General features: G+C 31.4%; 1 protein-coding gene across 4 annotated transcripts; it reads right to left on the bottom strand.

The window, feature by feature from the left end:
* Positions 1 to 12,461: 12,461 nt before the first annotated feature.
* Positions 12,462 to 18,688, bottom strand: LOC144559829 (MLO-like protein 9). Of its 4 annotated transcripts, XM_078308969.1 has the most exons (16): positions 18,584 to 18,688; positions 18,370 to 18,507; positions 17,110 to 17,167; positions 16,713 to 16,930; positions 16,230 to 16,346; positions 16,083 to 16,143; positions 15,622 to 15,710; positions 14,977 to 15,051; positions 14,805 to 14,893; positions 14,660 to 14,709; positions 14,523 to 14,563; positions 14,107 to 14,280; positions 13,969 to 14,004; positions 13,802 to 13,869; positions 13,244 to 13,304; positions 12,462 to 13,001 (listed from the first exon to the last, which is right to left on the bottom strand). In XM_078308969.1, the coding sequence occupies exons 2-16, from the start codon at positions 18,493 to 18,495 to the stop codon at positions 12,651 to 12,653; spliced, it is 1,614 nt and encodes a 537-aa protein (XP_078165095.1). In that variant the 5' UTR covers positions 18,496 to 18,507; positions 18,584 to 18,688; the 3' UTR covers positions 12,462 to 12,650. The 4 variants fall into 4 exon arrangements, with proteins under 4 accessions (XP_078165095.1, XP_078165094.1, XP_078165096.1 ...); XM_078308968.1 differs by having other exon boundaries at positions 18,370 to 18,588; XM_078308970.1 differs by lacking the exons at positions 13,802 to 13,869; positions 14,523 to 14,563 and having other exon boundaries at positions 18,370 to 18,588.
* Positions 18,689 to 20,797: the final 2,109 nt, after the last annotated feature.

The following is a 20,797-nucleotide window of genomic DNA, read 5'->3' as shown; positions in this document are numbered from 1 at the left end:
TGGTACTTCTTTGTGATCTTTTCCTTCTGATTTGGTGCCCTCTTTTTCTTCTTCTTTTTCAGCAGTTACTGAACACTCCACAGTCGATGAAGTTCCTTCATCAGTATGAACAGCATGTGGTACTTCTGCTGTCATCTCGGTGTGCTTCACAAAAAATTCAACATTCAGGTGAGCTTGATTCCTGCATCCACCTTCTGCTGTACTCTCTTTACCTCCTCCTCCATCTATTGATCCTGTACAAACCATCTCAATGTCAGACATCTGTGGACCTTCTCCTGTCACACATGGCACTTCGTTATCATCTACCTCTTTACTTGTCATATCTCCTGTAACATCTTGGTTACCTTCAGATATCTGTGGACCTTCGGCTGCTTCATCTTTATCTCCTCCTTTAATTTCTGCTTCTCTAACATCCTTATCTTTTTTTGTACCCTTGTCCTTTTCAGTTCCTGTACCATCTTCCCCCTCTTCTGTACCATCTTTCTTCTTTTCTGATCTTCTACCCTCTTCCTCTTCTGCTATATGATAACTCTCTTCTGGTACATCTTCTTCTGCACCTGTACCGATATTCTCTTCGTCAACTATCTTACGCTTTTTAACCACTACTTTCTTTGTTGTTTCATACGGGTGCTTCAAAGACGACAAATTCATGTTTACATCATTAGAAACTTTTTCTTCTAATCCTATAAAAAAAACATATATAATAATAGATACTTATTCTTCTGATCCTGTGACTTTAGCAATTGAATGAACTAAACATATGATAACAATTCTGCAAACATCTACAACATTTACAAATCTATTATGTAAAACATACTTGGTATTATCGGAGAACTTTGCTCTCTTTGACTGCTTGTATATTTCCCGACGTTAAGTTCTGAAAGAATAACAGCTGAAAACAGTAAAAAATATTTTTAAGTTATAAAAATTAACAATTTTAAATATTTATAATATAAATAAGTAACCTGCATCGCATTGTGACAACTCATTCTGCTGAGAATTGAATAAAATTCCTGTTAACATAAATGTTACATATTGTAAGAATACAATCTAAATAATATAAAAAAAAACAGTAGTTTATTTAAGACTTCTTACTTGCTTTTATTTCAGTCTTCTTCTTCAATGTAACACGGGATTTACGTGATGAACTTTTATGTGTCAGGAATTGCGAAGAAGCCTTCATTGATGCATCCTTAGAGAATTCTACAATCATGGTTTGTATTTCCTCCGATGAAAAGAAATTACGCATTGGAATACATTCATCAATGTAAACATAATTACTGATGGCCAGTTCAAATTTCTCTAATAGAAATTTGCACGGCTTTACCCCGAATTTCATGTATATAGGAACCATATCCAAAAGCAACTCATAAATTGACTTCTCACTTCTTTTATTCATTTCCTCCTCATTACAGATGATAAACATGAAATTCGAAGCCTGCAATCCTTTGTCAATCATTTTTTTCTCTTTACTACTAGGTTCAAGTGCACATTCATTCACCAGCGCTACATTGTGTTTCTCTATTTCTTTGTTGAAACCTCTCCTCTGGAAATTGTAGCTTATCGTGTTCAACCAACTCAGATATCTTGGTACCCTTCCAAGGGTAGGCCTTAAAGATATTGTCATTTGAGCATGTTCAAGGAACCACACCTACAAAAAAAAAAAAATAATAATAATAATAATACTTCAAATAAATAGTACAATAAACAATGTACGATTGAATAAATTACTGTTTGTACTCTGTACACTAACTTACAATAACTGCCAATGCGCAACCTGGTAGATAACCAGATACATACTTCTCTCCCTTCTCCATTTTATCAGATCTCTTTCTCTTCGCACCTTTTGTTGTAATAATCTCTTGTTTCTTTCCTTCTGTAGCCTTCTTTTCTATGCACCACTTAGAAACAGTTGGAATGTGGAGCATCAATAAATCAAACACTGCTTGCCCCCAGTTGTATAATCTAAGGTCAAGCACATTATCCACATAAAAGAATAAGTGCATCGGGACATTGCCAGCAGTCTGAGGGAACAGTACAGTAGTGAAAAGGTACATAATTATCAACCCTACTACTTCTTCCGGTGGGCAACCAGTATCATCTAATGCAGAAATAATGGCAGTCTCAATCTCATCTCTCTTAATAGTTGTCTTATTAGGGAAATGTCTGTTTCTCAGCACAGATTTCTTTGTCATTATCTTCTTATGAGAAACATAAACCCCAGAGTTCGGGAGGGCCATCACCAACGATACCTCCTTTGCAGTGAAATTCAATTTCTTCCCATGGTAATTAAAACAGGAAGAATTACTATCCCATAAAAGAAGAATTTCCTGTAGTATACCAATGCTGGCAACAACTCCCTTTGGAATAACTAGAAGGTGGATAAAAGGAGTCCTTAGTAAGAGTTTGATATGGTCAACAGATAGGCGATTTAAAACTTTCAAATTAATGAAATTCATCGCAATATCCACAAAACATCTGTGAGAAAGAGCAGTGTACTTTAAAGGTCCATATTTTGGCTGTTTTTTATCTGAAAAAAAATGAATAATCCTAATTAGAAAAGTTTCTGAAAAAAAAAAAATTAAATAAATATAAATTGAAGGAAATGAAAAATGCAAACTGAAATCTAAGTGAAAACAAAACAAACTAACAATGTCCATTCAAAATCGAACGCGCATAATTTACATATTATATAGAATCAGTAAATTACCCTTAGAAACAGTCGCCAATTTCTGGACAGATTCACTATCGCCAGAAGGGTCATAAGGAGGATCATCTGTTTTCTTCATTCTATTATAATTCCTAATACAAAAATATATCACTCGAATATATCGGACAAATGATATCTGTTTATAGAACAATAGCGGAGAAAAACCTAAACTTCGAAAAGGTCGCGAGTTTATAGAAGAACGGCGGAATAAAACCTAAGTCGAAAGGTCGACACTTTTAGAAAATATTAAAATATTATTATTCTTTTATTTTTATTTTTATTTTAAACGAAAAGACTGATGTGGAGTTGCGCACCAATAAAACAATAAAATAAATAAATACATAAATACAGGAGCGATAATATGAACATACACATATAATTCTATGAAAATTCATAAATTGACCTGTGAACATTCACTTATAATCCTATAAACATTCACATATTATCCTGTCAACATACATTCAGTAATTCAGATTATATTTTTTTTATTTAGTTTATTCTTTTTGCAATGTAATTCACATATAATTCTATGAACATTCACATATTGTCCTGTGAACATTCACTTATAATCCTGTGAACATTCACATTCAATCCTGTGAACAAACATATTGTAATTGAAATTATATTTTTTTATTTGGTTCATTCTTGTTGAATCGTACTAATTTTATAAAAAATCTCTTTACATAGATTTTCACATATAATCCAGATATAGATGGTCATAGGAACTACATCGTCAATTTGGAATAGTTGAAATTCACATATAGAAAACTATAATAACATGTGTTAAATTCTATAAACATATTGTCCTAATCCTGTGAACATTCACATATTATCCTGTGAACATTCACATATAATTCTGTGAACATTCACTTATAATCCTGTGAACATTCACTTATAATCCTGTGAACATTCACTTATAATCCTGTGAACATTCACATATTATCCTGTGAACATACATTTAGTAATTAAAATTATATTTTTCTTATTTGGTTCATTCTCGTTGAAACGTACTAATTTTATAAAAAATCTCTTTACATAGAATTTCACATATAACCCAGATATATATGGTCATAAGATGTACATGATCGATTTGTGAATAGTTGAAATTAACATATAAAAAACTATAATAACAAGTATTAAATTCTATAAACATATTGTCCTGTGAAACTACATATTTTAGTAGATATTTATGTCTTTGGTTAATTCTTGTTGAAACGTACGCATTTTATAAAAATTATGTTTACATACAAATACAATTCATACAATCATAGAAATGTGATGTTCAAACAAATCTATAATAACATTTGTTGAATTCTATAAACAAAATCTATAAAGTCTGCAATAGTACATATCTTTTTCACTAAAACAAATCTCAAATTACATTAGATAACAATAGATATAAAGTCATTCAATTCATTCAAACGAAGTTCATTATACAGAAATACATAAAATTCACATTAACAATGATATTAACAATAAAAAAAAAAAAAAAACAAAGTTGAAACTTTTTCAATTTCACAAAAATTTCTAAACTAATATTTACACATCAACTTCTAAAATAACAAGTTTTCCATTTTCTGAATTTTTCATTTGATGTCTGAGATCAAACTTCAACTTATGAAAAGGATCCTTTGGAAATTTTATTGTCAGCTTCAATTTGTGATGAACTGTTACGTATTCAGCCAAATATCTATAGTAATCGTCTGCAGGGATTCGAGCACCTTTGAACTTCCTAACATTGCCATATGGATTGAAGACAGTAAGATCATCAACATTTGGTGAATTTAAAAGAAACCACCTGACAATATCATGTTGATAAGGAAATTCTGACCAAGTTGTTTCCATGCTCCAATCCTTAAGTTCAAAATACAATTTTTTCAAATTTGGAAAACATGCAACCTTTTCCAACTCCTCCTTCACATCAATCTACATACACAATTAAAAAATACAAACTAAACATGAGGATTATTATATCATATAAAACATAATTATAGTGTTAAAGATTGAAAAACATACCGGTTCTCGAGGGGCATAAAAGTCAAGAACTTCAACACCGGATAAGAGCATAGATAAAGAATATACGGAACTCAAATCCAGTTCATATTCCATTGAAGAATGGCCAATGATTTTCAAAAAACTATCGTCATCATTAGGAACGAGGCCAATGAAGTAGGGATCAAATTCGGTGATAGGATGAAATGTCGCCTCAATAAAAACAACAGATTTTAAGGTGAAGCTGTTTCTTCTAATGGTTGCCCTTTCAACTTTCCAGAAATCTTGGCGACCCTCAGTAGTTGCAAATACACAACTTTTAAGCGAAACATATTTCAACTTGTTCATAATGACAGGAGAAAACGTACCATGACAATTTTCAAACGAGACATCTTCTAGGAGGGGAGAACCTTTTAAAATTTTCTGGATGCTAGAATCATCAACAAAACAATAACGTAAACTGAACTTTCGAATAAAAGGGAGGCTTACAACATCTGGTATAACATCTATCAAACTCAGTGTACATTCAAATAGACATAAAGAAATGACTCTCTGTTTGAAAACTGATGAAAAATCTCCACAGCAATTAACAAGAGTAAGATCTTCAAGGAAATGACACTTGTTGAAAATATCACTAATAGTTTTCTTATCAAAATGAGCATAACTCAGATACAACTTCCTTAATTGAGGGAGGTTTATCTTAACATAATCAAAATCAAAATACTGACCAGGGCTATCATGAATACAAACAGATAACTCATGTACTGACGGACAATCAAACAACATCCCAATGTAAAAAGAAAAGGCCATTGTTGTTTCAAAGGATAAAACTGTAGGTTTAAGATTCCTAATATGAGGAATCCATCTTTCAACAAGATGGTATGAATTAAAACTGCCAAGTTCAATATGAAATAAATCAATTGAAGACAGCAAAAACTTCTCAAACACATGGTCACCAAAATTCTGGAAATCTTGATCATCTTCATTATCATTCCCATAATAAAACTCACTCTGGTCAAAGATCAGACGAGGCACCCTCTTCCATACTGATAGCCAACGCTTTGATATCAGACATTTCTGAACAGCTTCTTTGGTTGTTAAAAAAGATGAAATTTTTTCAAGAATTTCAAGAGGCAACCGTTGGGTCGGGTCAGTTCCAAAATCCATCGGAATTGCAAATTTGTTGATTCTGTAATAAATAAATGGAAAATAACATGATTATATAAATTAAAAAAAAAAATGGAAATAATATAGTAGATTTCTGATAAATTAAACAAATTTAATTTTTACTGTTTCAATAAATCATTAATTCTATAGAAAAGTAAGATAAATTCTATAAACAACTACTAAACTAATAAATTACATTGAACAAAATGTAGATGAAGCAGATTAGAACCTTCTGATCAATAACAATGGATTAAACAGCGTAAAATCTATTTGAGAAAGCCGAAAATTATTAGAGAATAGTAATACTATGACACAAACAGCAAATTTATGATATCAGTAAAAAAGATCAAAAGATTCTAGAAAGTAATGATGGATATTCTATAAACAAAAAAAAAATTATTTCAAAACTTACTGAAAGAGTTGTCTGTGCGGAGAAGAAGGATATCGCGGAAAAAAACCTAGGTGAGAGAAAGGGGACGACGTCTCGATAAATATATTCAATTTTATAAAGAGAAAAGACAGGAGAGTACAAATTTAATTTTTGAAAAATTAAATATATTCAATTTTAATCCTTTCGAACGAAGTCGAAACGACGCTTAGTCTGTTTTTCAATTTTCCGAATTTCGTAATTTGTAATTTAATAATTAATATGTTAAAAACTGTAAGTTAATGCGATAAATCATGTTAACATATAAAAATTATCCGTTGAACTTATTAAAAAAAAAATTAAAATCTCTTCACGTAAAATTTCACATATAAAATTTCAAAATTATTTTACGTAATCCAGATATAAAAAAACTATAATAACATGTGTTAAATTCTATAAACAAATTGTCTTAATCCTGTAAACATTTAGATATAATCCTGTGAACATTCACACAAAATCCTACAATTATCCGTTGAACTTAGATATTATACTTGAAATTTTATTTTTAATATTTAATATGTTAAAAAACTGTAAGTTAATTAGTATATATCATTGATTTTGAATAGTTGTGATGCACATATAAAAAACACAAATAACATGTGTTAAATTCTATAAACATATTATCCTAATCCTGTGAACACTTACATATAATCCTACAATTATTCGTTGAACTTACTTATTATACTTGAAATATATATTTAAATATTTATTATATTAAAAAAATGTAAGTTAATATGTTGAATAATGTTAAAATACAAAAATTATCCGTTGAGCATACATATTATATTTGAAATTATATTTTTTTACTTCGTCCTTATTTGGTCATTATTTTTTTACATCTTTTTATTACAATAAAATATAATTCCTACAAATATATATTTCTATTTGGTCATTATTTTTTTATTTGGTCATTACTTTCCAAATGTAGTGATTTTATAAAATTCATTAACAAAAAAAAAAATTCCTAGAATTATATATATGTAACGTGGTAAATAAATAAAAAAACAAATAAACATATAAAAATCTATGAGAACATTTATTAAATTCTATAAACATAAGATATAAATTCTGCAATAGTACATATCTTATTTGCTAAGATAAACTCCAAATACAACAACATGTTTTAAAGAATTGATGTTATTTTAACCAAACAAATAATGGCTTTACTTCTTCTTGTCCATGGGATTCTTATAAGCTGATTGCCGTGGCCGACCCTTCGAAATGGATGCAAGTGGAGGAAGAATTTTTTTGTTTGGTGCAAAATTCAAAACTTCATTCTCACTACTTGAGGAATATTGGTTCTCATTCTGCGTTGCTTTGGACTTCCGTTTTGTAACAGCTTCATCGACTGTTAAGATCAGCAAAACAAAATAATTTTAAAAAAATAAACAAAAACAACTTTACAAAAAAATGCAAATAACATGGAGGAGTTACCTCCTGCTGTACGTGTAGTCAACATGGCTACTGTTCGAAAAATGGCATCCCAATCACAATTTAATGTGTCACCTATTATATCATATGGAAAATAGCATCATAAATATCATTCTTTAAGAAAAAATTATCTAAGGGTACAAATATATTACAAGTGACTGTTATACATACTTGATATTTTGCCTGTAGAATTATTAACAGCCTTACCTACAAAAATTTTGGCACAAGTTAGGTAAAGAATATAAACAAATGAAAGAAAGTTATTACTGTATTACCCTTTCCTCTTCCTGTAGGTTTTTTCCTTTGAATTGTTGAACAATGTTCTTCTATAATGCCACTAGCACTACCTGTTGTAGTAACCATAGCTTCCGTATTTTTTTCATCAATCAATTGCTCAACTAATATAAGAAAAAACACCAGTGCTAATTAAGCATACATACCCAAGTGATTCTGTAATTTATATTAGTTGAAACTACAAACTATTTCACAAAAATATGAAAATTGCTTGATATTAGTTGTGCAAATTAAGTAATATATTACCTTTTACTTTACGTCCGGACATTTTCTTTGGATTAGTGGAACTACCCTTCAATCTACAAACACTTCTTTGAGAGCCAACATTATTATTCCTGTTAGTTGCATTCACAACCTCTTCATCTCCAGACCCAGAAACAATATTTCCTGATATTAATTGTAAAAAATTATAAAAAAAATACACTAATACACAGAAACAACTTTACCAAATCTTCACATTACTAAAATAAAATAGTATTAATTAAAAACAAAAAGAAAAACCTCTTAATAGGTTTCTAAAAGCTTCCAACCCATTGAAAACAATATTCTGCTGCTCATCACTGGCACACCCAAAGCTTATCAGGTCATCAATTATTGGATTAATTGACCTTGTCAAATCATACCTCCTACAAACAATATAAAGTAAACAAATGAAAATAAATGTCTCATAATAACTGGTAACCACAATATATTAATTCCATATAAAAAATAACATACAAAATTAGTAAAAAATAAGGGAAAAATACCTGTTATTCTCAACACTGTTAGTAGTGTCACATCCAGCCAAAATCAAACCTAATCGATTCTTGTCTTTCCTCCAACGATCAAGTATGTACTTATCATTAATACAATTTTGCTTTTCATGCTTTAAAACCATCAAAGCATGTGAACAAACTATACCAGAAGCCTCAAACAATTTGCAAATGCAAGAAAATTCTTTATACTCCTTGTTGTAACGCACCTCAAAAATATGACCCCTAATATCTTCAACTTCATAAATGTTCGTAGAGTCAGGTAGTTCCAATTTAAATACACAAGTCATATTAACAGAGTTTCTCAACTCATGTTGAAACCTGTAGAATATGGTAAGAGTATAAACCTTGGCAAACTGCTTCTCGAAAAGTAACTCTGAGTACATGGCAGTTGTTTTTGTCTTTGATTCGAAATCCTTGTCATTTTCTTTCTGCCATATTCTGTTCAAAGCACTATCAAAACTACCAACAAATTCAGCTAGAGTAGCCTTAGCTCTGAGATATTTGTCAAGAAAATGATTCATACCCTCCACACGTTGGGTAGTATTCATTCCAGCCCAGAATCGGTCATTTAAATAAATTGGAACCCATTTATGCCTCTGTGCAAACATACTTATAAACCACGGTGCATTTTCGTAACCAATTTCTGACATTAATGTTAACCAAGATTCTTCAAATTGTATAGGTGTTTTCGCATTGTATACAACATCTTTAACAAGCAGAATTATACCATCCTTGTTATCAGCACCACCCAATTTTTCAGGCAATTTGCGTAAAATGTGCCATGCACAATACCTATGCACTGTCTCATCACCAAAAACATGACTAATCCCTGATGCAATACTCGGGCACTGATCTGTCAAAATGCCACCTGGCTTAACACCTTTCATACAAGCTAGAAACTTCTTCATACACCATTTATAGTCGGCCTCAGTTTCTCTTGAGAGAAGAGCACAAGCAAAAATCACTGATTGCCAATGATGGTTCACACCAACAAAAAGTACAAGTGGCATATGATACCTATAAGTTATAACAGTAAGATAAATCAGTAAAATTAATCTGTAAGTTCAACTTCCTAATTCTGCAAAAAAAAATAACCTGAATTAAGAATATGAACCATGTTACATAAATATAATTTGTAAAGTAACACAAAAATATTACCTATTTGTAAGGTACGTCACATCCATGACAACAACATCATGAAAATATCTGTAGGCAGCACGGCCACAACCATCAGCCCAGAAAATATTACACAAATGCCCTTCCTTGCTATGCTTGTATGTGTACCAGAAATCCAAATCATACTTCTTCCTTTCATCAAAATAGTCAGAGAGTAACTCAGCATCATGTCCACCTAATGACCTCAATTTACTTCTCTTGTACTGATCTAAATGGTTTTTAGCATCTTTTCATGTAAAAGTACACTTCAAATAACCACCAGCTATCTGTGTTACAATATCTATATTATCAGCTGCTTTCATTCCTTGGTCTGCATTATATTCCATCATTGCCTTATATCTCAGTGGAATAAACCGATAACAAGGGATAAGGAAAGATGACTCCGGATTGAGATCATGGTTATGAGTTAGCTCCATGTCACTCACTTCTCATCTATCAGTAATAGTGGAATACATAATCCTCATATACACCGGGCATTTTGTATGTACTAAAGGTCTCCGTCTCTTAGGAAAAGGTGCAATATCAGGAATACATTCCTTTACATCCTTGAATTTATTGCATGCAAATTTATAATCCACAAAAATATCACCATTCTTGTGAAATGTTCTCTTGTTTACTCCAAAACCAGTTTGGTACCCATACATTTGCCAGTATAAGTAAGCTTCTGCAATAGAGTCCAACTTATCACCTATTGCAGGTGGAGCGATGAATCGGATCTCATCAGGATCAGCTTCGCTTTCTATCTGATGGCCAACATTAACAACTTCTTCCCCCTCATTCTCAGCCCTATTCTGATTTTCACCAGGATTCACATTCTCAGTAGGCTTCTCATGAGAAAATTCAGAAGGATCCTTGTTCAGATCCCATTCATGAATAGATGATCGGGAAACTGTATCATCCACACATTCTTCATTCGGGTCAACATCCATTATATCAACCTGCCTTTACACAAACCCAAACAAACCTATAAGGACATATGTTAAATTCTATAAATACAACATATAATTCTATAAACATAACATAATAGATATGATATGGAAACAATCAGTCCTATTACCAAATAATCACAATTTATCAATTTATACTTCATCAACCAATGCATAATAAAGTTTCAAACTTCAGTTTATGTATACAGAACACATACAAATCACAATGTAAGCTAATGTATTAATTCCGTTCTACTAGAAAACTACCAGACTGAATATGTAATTGAAACATAAAAATGACAATCTAATGTAATCAATCCTATTAACACAAAAATTGAATCCTGCAAACAACAATGATCTACAAAGGAATATTAAATGAGAAAAATGACCTGTAATTTTCAAAACTTCAATGCTGTTCGTCAATGCTTAATTCAAACAACTATAGAAATCGCTACTCTTCGATTTCTGAGATTCAATACTTGATTGAAACAAAGAAGAAAAGGAAAAAAATCATATCAGAAAAGGAATGAAGTTTCAAAATTATACGAAATTGAAAAATTACATCAATACCAGAATATAACGAAGAAAATGTAGCTCTCAAAAAATCGATGCTGTTCGTCAATGCTGATGCTCCTCGATTCTGGCACTAAATAATCGATTGAAACAAAGAAAGGAAAGGAAAAATCAGATCAGGAAGGTTCAAAATCAGATAAGGAAGGTTCAAAAAAACAATTCAATTTTCAAAAAAAAGGAAAACGATACAAGAGGAATGCCTTAAATAGGGAAAATGTCGGCGGAATTAGTGGGGACCGCGTCGCTGCCGGTTATGGAAGTTGAAAACGCGTGTGCAAATTGTACTTCTTCCGTTATTGGAGGTTGAAAGCGCGTCCGAACGACGCTAAAACGGGAAGGATTTATTAAGCGGGGATTATCCGGGGACTGAACGTCGGGGGACGTTACCTTTTCTCTAATAACAAAGCTTATAAAAATATTTACAATATCTAATAAGTAATAAGAGACTACAAAAATTAAGCATGTCTAATTAGAAATTAAAGGAAGATTTTAAGAAGGCGGCTCTTCGAAGAAAAAACCGAGAGAAGCTATTGTAAAAGCGAAATCCTAGATCTCTTTAGACTGTCCCCACTTCCGTTTGCCCCCACACGTCCCTCCCACCTCTCTCTCGATCTCAACACCTCCCGTCCTCTCACCTCTTTCCTTCTCAAAGATTCAACACTGGATCAGAGCGAAGAGGAGGAGGTTGAGGGGAAGGGGAGGCAAGAATTTGTATCATCTGACTTAACTCAAATTTTGAGTTAAGTTCAGGACCGTTCGATTTAAATCCACACCAATATTAAAGGCCCCATGCTCTACAAGCTGGACAGGATTTGGTCCGAATTTTGATCGGACAGTCCTCTGAATTAACTCAAACAGTGCGTTAATGTAGAGGATGCGGATTTAGGGAGGGAGGGGAGCAATGTGTGCAAGAAAATAGAGTGATTTGAAGAATAGAGGATTAGAGGGAATAAATCATTAGGAATAGGAGAATAGAGTGATTTATTTTAGGTTCTAAGAGAAATTGAAGAGAATAAGAAGGTGGAAAACATATATTAAAATAGAGAGGGTTAAGTGACGAGACCAACAAAAAAAATTATCAATACAATCGTTAGTAGCCATTCAAGCCACTAATCTTAAGAAGAACTAGATAAAGGTTATACCTAAGTAACATAATTACAATACACCAAAATTAAGCAATTACAGTACAAGAAATCGCTTCATTTACTTAGTTGCCTCCTTGAATCGGGTTTTGCAAATGAGAAGCCATCTTCATCAATTTCCTCTTCCATATTTAACCGCACTTCATGCGATCTTGCTCGTGCCATCTCAATTTGGCCATCTGGGAACTCATTGTCAGCTAAATGTGACCCTCTTACAGTGTTGTACTGGTACAGATGGTGAGATGGTGATGACATTGGGCTTTGGCCAGGACTTGGACTTGGACTTGGAGCGACAGATGATGGATGCGAGCTCCTATCTTTGTATCGTTGCTTCGCTGCATCGCGCCATCTTTTGAGAGCCTTGGATGTGTTATCATCAAAAATAGACCTCTTAATGTGCGATCCCATCTGAATTATAAGAAGTTTCAATGATTTATTAGTTTACTTGGTGAGAGGAGACTTGTTCGGTTGTTCCTACTGCTGGTCAAGATACTGACAGAACTATTTTCACTTCATGCAGCGCATAATCAATAAAGACAAAATGAACAAAGTACATGACTGGTGCGCCACGTGAAGCCAAAATAGCTCTGTCAATATCTTTACGTTGCCATGTCTCAGAAATCAAATAGATATGCTAAAGTGTAAATCACCTGAGATACGAGAGCATAAAGGGGAAGTGTGATGTAGCTGCAAAGGAGATGGACTGCAATTCTACAAGATGTCAAAAACAGACAAAAAATAAAGTAACTACATCATACAAAAATTCATTCCACATGTTGATCAGGGAAAATCAAATTTGTTGGGTTCATCATTTAAAAGTCGAATAAATTAGAACTAATTGCAAAAATGAAAATTTATCAAGTCTCACGCACTATTGATAGATGGTCACAGCTTACTTAGCTTAATAAAAAACTAGTTTGGTATATGAAGTTGCAAGAGAAGAGGCACTATATCATATTATAATGGTATTAACTGTTAGTTGTCCTTTAAAATTTTTAATTTTTACAAAGAATTATACTATTAGGTCCACTCATAAAATATAATCACAAAACAGTTATTGATCCAGCCCCTCCTCCCATCTCATTTTTTTTTTTTGTTTCCCCCTGTTTACTATCACATTAAGGATCAGACAATTACCAGTGTCATAAGTATATCCTTTGAAAAAGGGGAAGTTCAATTTTAGGGCATTAAACAAGGTGTGAACTTACCCAATACAAAGTCTCGCAATGACGAAGCCAAATTGTTCATGGAAGCAAGAGTTTAGTTTAAATTTATACTGCATCAATATAGAAAGTTAGCTCAAGCCTCCTTTAAAATTCAAAATAAAAATGACAGTTTCATTATAGTTCTCTGAAATAAAAATTTAGGTACTTACCCAAACCCAAAGGAAATATGTAAGCTGGAAAGCATTCTACAAGAAAAGAAAAGAAAAAAAACTTCTTTAGATTTAACTTAGGCTATGTTTTGTATATACTATAAAATGTTATATAATTATGGAAGTTATTTTGCATACCACGAATAACGTAAAGTGAATCAGAAACAGAATTAAACGGGGCCGACCAAACCAGAAATGGTGGTCGCTTAACTTCACAATTGGCATTCCTTGAATAACTGCATGCCTCTGTTGTATCTCTAGAGCCATTGATGCGATTATAGCTTGCAATTTTGTTCCAACCGCCAGAATCAACTAAAATCGGAAGCATGAATGTTTTACTATCAACACATTACTCAAATTGCATATAATTTTAGGGAAAAAAATATAAGAACTATTCAAACATTAAGTTGAAGCCAAAACAATTAATCAAAGTTTGAATGAAATGCTCATTGGATTAAACTAACAAGTGATTAACCAAATTATTGTAACAAGATGATCCATTAATCTTGGCATGAAGTAGTGTAAAAAGAATTCATGATATAGCAGGAGCTTACAACTAGAGGCAGTAAGGTGACCCAGAATAAGTTTTGAAAATCTGGAGGAAAAATTTGGAAATAATGTCAAACAAAAGAGTTTAGTGATAGATTTGTTAGTATAAATTATTCTATTAAAATACAAATTCTATACTTACTGTATACATTTATAAGCAGGATGATGCATCCACAAGCCCACAAAATTGGACTATTAAACCAACAAAAAAAAATGCAATCGTAAGTGTTACAAAATTTAAGTAAAAGGAGGAAAATAACAATAATAAATTAATAATTAATTCATACCTGATTCCAACTACCACTTTGAAATCATCATCTAGTGAACGTTTTATGTACTTTTGAAAATTAAATTTCATTCCAGGATTTAAATGAGCCTAAAGAATGTAAGTGATGTCAAATAAAAACATATTTACACACAAAAATCTGAAAGAAGATGCTTGAATTAGAGGAACCTTACATTTATGAAGCCATGGCGCAATGTTAAGTAATCAGTCCTTCGAATAGACCTTATAAATTGCCTGAAAAAACTTACCTATCAAAAATAAAGAACAAACAGTCATTTATAACAGACTGATAAGAGGTAGGGCATAGAGATGTTTAATAATAATACAAAAAACAAGAATTAAATTTCTGGCATGACCAGTCTAATTTTTATTTTTCTTTAATTTCCCCCATTTGGCTGAGTATATACCAAGTATTTGATATCACCCATTTGGTTTTTCCACGTTGTTTGTTACCTTCGTCCTCTGTACCAAAGAAATTACTGAGTCTTTTGTTGTGATATAGACATAGAAATTTATAGTAATTGACTTGTTTCTTATAATATATTTGAGATAATAGAGGGGCCAATAGACACACGCCGGCTATTTTAATTTTGTAAATAGTTTTTAATGTTGCATTTACATTAGATTATGCTTTCAATGTTTTGGGCATGATAAGCCAGAGCATGGTTCCCGGACTGTTTGTTTATCAACCTTGAATGCCAGTATAAAATACCAGTAAAAAAACATCAAAATGAAAAAAAAAAATTGTTCATTCAAATATGAACAAATTGAAGTTGAAGCACAGAAAATCAATTTATACTCAAATTAAAAATGCTTACAATGTAAACAAGAATCATTTGCCTGTTTCCAAAGCTTGCATGGTTCTGCACAAAGGACGTATCGCGAGTGAACCTGAACCTCGAAGGATCTACAAACCAAATATTAAAATATAGTTATACAATAAAATTCAATCTCCATTTGCAGTTCTACGAATTTGTTTGAAATGATATACCCATACATAATAATGTGGTGTAAGCATTCTATTGGATGATATATAGTTTGTATGATATTTGTAGATCGTAATAAAAAAAATAATATTATCTCTGATAATATCTTTATAAAGAGATTTCCAAGAGTGTCATCTTGTGTATTAATTTTGAGAGATTGATTTGCTTAATTGGAGGTGATTGCCTTACACCAACTAATGAACAAAACAACTATTTCCAAGAAATTAACTATATTCAAATCCAGAGCTATATATAATTTAAGAATATAAATTCCTATTTTGAACAAGAATTACCAGTTGAAAACTCGTAACTAATTGACATAGTCTCCTCTTCCCATTGTTTCCAGGACCGTATCTGCATGAAATCACAGCTAATTAAAGCAATAAATAAAACATGATTAACCACAAAATTAAAGATAATTTTTGAGTTGATGTACATACCTTTAATCTTCCAAGAGCCATTACTGAAGCACTATACACAACATGAACAACAGCCAGGAAAAATATGAAAAGGTGCAACTCATGTAAACTTTTTGTTGACATAAGAGGCACTTTACCCTGTCAAGACATTCAGTTAGAATGAAAATTTACAACCTAAATAACTGGATAAACACCCTTTTTATTTTATAAGTTATAACAGGACTGAGGCTATGTATGCCTTTTTCCAAAAAAGGACTGAGGCTATGGTACTATGCATAGGGCACATTGATTCATACTTTGGATCAAAATCTTCATTTTCAAAGTTCAAACAGTCGATCTGAACCATTCAACATGATCTTCATATAAAATGTACTTGCAGATTAAATTTTACATTTTTTAGAATTTTTTTTAAGTTTTTATAAATAGGTAGAAAATCACTTGATCTAAAGATCCTACACTATACAAAAGTAGTGATTTTGAATAGTAAATTGATTGCAGACTCACAACAGGGCACTTGAATTCTGATGCAGCAGCAAGGCTCCTACGATTAGAACCAAAATCCATAATTTCAGTCGACAAAAGCCGTCTTTTAGGATTTTCGTCATTTTTTATCAGACGGCATGGCAACATGGTGTTGCCAACTGACTCTGGTATGCATATTTTAGCGATGTACTCCTGGAAAAATACGAGCAACAAGGAGATGAAGCCAAGGATCATCAACTCTGCAATTTCCATGAATAATCGAGGTTAAATTTCAAGCATTTATTTCTAAGCAGATTGTTCAGTAATGAAAGGATACAACAAGTTGGAAAAATATTAATACAAATGTTTTCTCTTTTGTTTCTTCTTTTCAAGGAGAAATGACACAGAAATTCGAACAAAAAGGGGTAAAGGAACTCACCAGTTTTAACCTTCTCAAGAGCTTCTCCTAAGGCATTCTTGTTCTTCTTCTTGAACCACTGAAAATAGAAGCCGAGTTTAGATGTAGTAAAAATAAAGGAAACACAACGTTCTGCCCGTTTACAAAAATAACTGAAGTGAAGTGGAGAAAAAAGCATAGTAATTTTTTTTTCCTGATAGAGAAATCACAGTGTTGACCAAGTAAACAAGAGCAAATAAGATTTGACTAAGTCAAACTGAAGCAAACAAGATTGATTAGGACCTTAACAATAGTTAGTTAGATAATTTAGTTTGTTATAGGATTGTTATACTTATAAACCTTGGCTATAAATACATGATGTATATGTACTAAAGATTGAATCAATAAAATATAATTTCATTCTCTCTCTGTAAATACTGTATAAATATATGATGTATCTTTACTAAAAATTGAATCAATGAAATAAATCAAATTATCTCAAAGCAAGGTGACACTGACATATAAACTCACTCTAACAGATCCAAAAAGTTGTTCTGAGCCCAATTAATTTGGATGCAAACCATGATACTAACCAAAATCCCATGCACTCAGAAAGCTCCAACTCAAGAAAATAAATAAATGATAATAGTAATTCATATACGGTTATCCTCATACTTTTTAGCTATGTTATCCTCATACTTCATATACGGTTCCATGTCGTATTGCCATATGGATACTTGTACCCGTTCGGCCGATATTTGTATCATGTTGAAAACTATTGTATCTCCGTATCCCGTATCGTGTCCAATACGACGTTGGTACCCGTATCCATACAACATAGCTTTTTAGAGATGAAAGTTGTGAACTTAATATTGACCATCCAATAAACCAAAGGCAATACCAAAAAACTAAATATTATCAATTATACATTTTTGGGTAACAAATCTTATAGAAGTTGAATTGTGAGTTTGTGACAATTAAGATATTTTTGAAATCTTTATTTTGACAGTAAAAAAGAATGAAATAAATAGAATATATATTTCATGTTTAAAGGTGTTTGATTCTTGTCATATATTGTGATGGATGTATAATTATACTAATATTCTTATAAAAAAAAATTCTCATCAAAATATCATATATCAAATCAATAATGATTATCCCTGTTCTTTTATACACGAGACTTGCCCTAATAATAGTAGTGATAAAGAATAAAATCAGCAACAACAATATCGACATAACAACAATAATAATAGAAGGGTTCAACAGTGTTTCTAATTTCTAAATTTTGATGTCAACTCGTACCTCGCCAATATGGTGAAGACCATGCTCAAGCAAAAGAGAAATAATAATCATCACAGCACATACTCCCGCCACCGCCCAAGTCGGAGTCTCATACAGCTCTCGGCTGTCACTGCTTTCACCCGCCATGGTTGAACTCGATCAAGCTGAGTATTGTTTGATAGAATGTTTTTCCTTTAAGGTTGAGCTATACCAACTTTGTCGTCTAAGATTTCGAAGGTTAAAGCTCTATCTTTCTCTTCTTCTTTTTTCCTTTGAGATCAACTGAGAATGCAAGCTGAGGTCTCTATTAATAGTAGCAGAGACTCTCAATAAATATTAGATGAGACAAGAATTGAGAGCTTACCTTTTCTCATGTACATTAAATGCAAAGATATTGTCAAATTTATATCAAAGAGAGCAAATTGTGTTGAATTGGTCTTTTAATTTTGCACCACAAGATCGATGTTGAATAGTACTCTAATGTGCCAACTGCTACTTATTTGGTTTAATGTGATCTGGGTGTGTAGATAGCCATCACTATTGTTGAATTAATTACCTAGTTCTGATAAGCATGCTCTGTTCAAATGGCTTCAATTTTACGCTATTAATTTGCTTAAAAAAAATAAGAGGATTTATTTTAGATTTAGAATCAACATTTCGATTTTACAATAAAAATCCTCCTATCAAATGTGTATATTTAAATTGAATGGTCCATATAAAAGAAAATTCCTCCTCTTTATAGTTTACTTTGAAAAATAATAGCAGATGCCGACTTCTGTTCAATAGCACTGAATTAAGAAGTTAATTTCAGAAACAGATTTCTGAAATTTATATCGGGTTTGGATTATTGGACTTTGGGGTTTTCTAACGGTAATTTGTTTGTTTTTCTTTTGTGATGAGAAGTTTGAATGTGGCTGATACGGATTGTACTTAATTCAACTAATTAAACCAGGTCAAATTAAGATGCCAAATTTGTTAAAAGTTTCAAAATTCAATAATTTCACACGGTTTTGATCCTTTGTGGCCAAATTGTTTAGTTATTCGTGAACTAAATTCATAATTTTTTTCTAAACTTCAAATTTTCAATATTAGTTATATGCATATTAAAAAGAATCAATTATTTCGGAATTATATTCATATTATATCCTAATTATGAATTTAGTACTCGCATAATTATTACTGAATTTCAAACTTATTACTATGATTGTATTATTTTTTTATACTACAATTTATTAGTTCTTCTTTCATTGTTAAGACAAATCCTATATTTATAATAAAATCAACATAATAAACATTTAGTATAAAAAAAAAAAAAATTTCTCTCTCATGGTTACACAACGCTTTAGTTCAATGTAAATATGAGTCATTAAAATAAGTCAGGTTATTCAGCTTTTATCCCTTTTATAATAAAAATATTTGTTTTGTTTTCATTATTTTTAATGTGCAGAATGAAATAAAATATTGATAAGTACTATTGAGTAAGAATCCATTAGGATGCTCATATTTTCATTGATAAATAGTTTTATAAACATGAAACCTCTAAGAATTCTAGAACGCGTTAATTATTTTTCAAGAAAATATAATTTCCATGTGACATTTTTTTCAATGGGGTGATATTTTTTTTATAAACAATAATTAGAATTTTGTTCAAACGGTATGAAAAGAAAATCAGTGCCGAAAAGTATTTGAAAGATCTATGAATAATAAAACTGTTAAAATGGTAATAAGAACAAAAAATTTAGCAATCAATGCCTACAAATTTATCCTTTATTGGACCAAAAATTACTATTAATTCCAAAATAAAATTCATGAAAATACCTAATGTACAAGACACAGCAAATCTGGATTTAAGTCAACATCTGGACACTTCTCCACGGAAAAAACTTGGTGACTATTCAAAACATGATCATTTTCTCCTTTGCTTTTGTTTTCCAAATCTTTACTATTCAGTCTCTCGTCCTCAGTTTCCAATTGTGGGACCTTATGTTTGTGGTTTTTGAGATTATTCTACGTTCTTTTAATTAATGAGAAGGGTTTACTCTTCTACGTTTACTTTTAAAGAAGCTAAATGATATTCTAGTGTCATATGGGAATTACTAGTTAAACTGGACATGTAATTATCAATTTCAAATTTGCTATAGTACTTAACAACATATGTTGTAACATTAAAATCATGATAACATCATGGTTTTAGGGTGAAGATATTGACAGTACTTATTTGACTTCATGCAGCACACAACAATAGAGAAAATGAAAAAACATATGACTTATTATGCTTTGTATAAAGTGAAACCAGTATTGTCAATATTTTTACCTCGATTATCTATATTGCTTTATATTTATATTTGTGATTTTCATGAACTTATTATTTAAATAAATTTGGCAATGTTTTTTTATTTTGTTTTTACAAATTATCAGTTCAACTAGCTAAAAACTACATTATATTAGG

This window comes from Carex rostrata, chromosome 9 (assembly GCF_964058835.1).
Source record: "Carex rostrata chromosome 9, lpCarRost1.2, whole genome shotgun sequence".
NCBI classification, from domain to species: Eukaryota; Viridiplantae; Streptophyta; class Magnoliopsida; order Poales; family Cyperaceae; genus Carex; species Carex rostrata.
This window is presented reverse-complemented; position numbering and strand designations above follow the sequence as displayed.

Coding starts and splice junctions, on each gene's coding strand:
- LOC144559829 (XM_078308969.1), bottom strand. CDS start 18,495: ATGGCGGGTGAAAGCAGTGACAGCCGAGAGCTGTATGAGACTCCGACT. Junction 16,144..16,229: donor TGGCTCTTGGAAGATTAAAG/GTATGTACATCA, acceptor GATTTCATGCAG/ATACGGTCCTGGAAACAATG. Junction 13,002..13,243: donor TTTATGCTCTCGTATCTCAG/GTGATTTACACT, acceptor CTTATAATTCAG/ATGGGATCGCACATTAAGAG.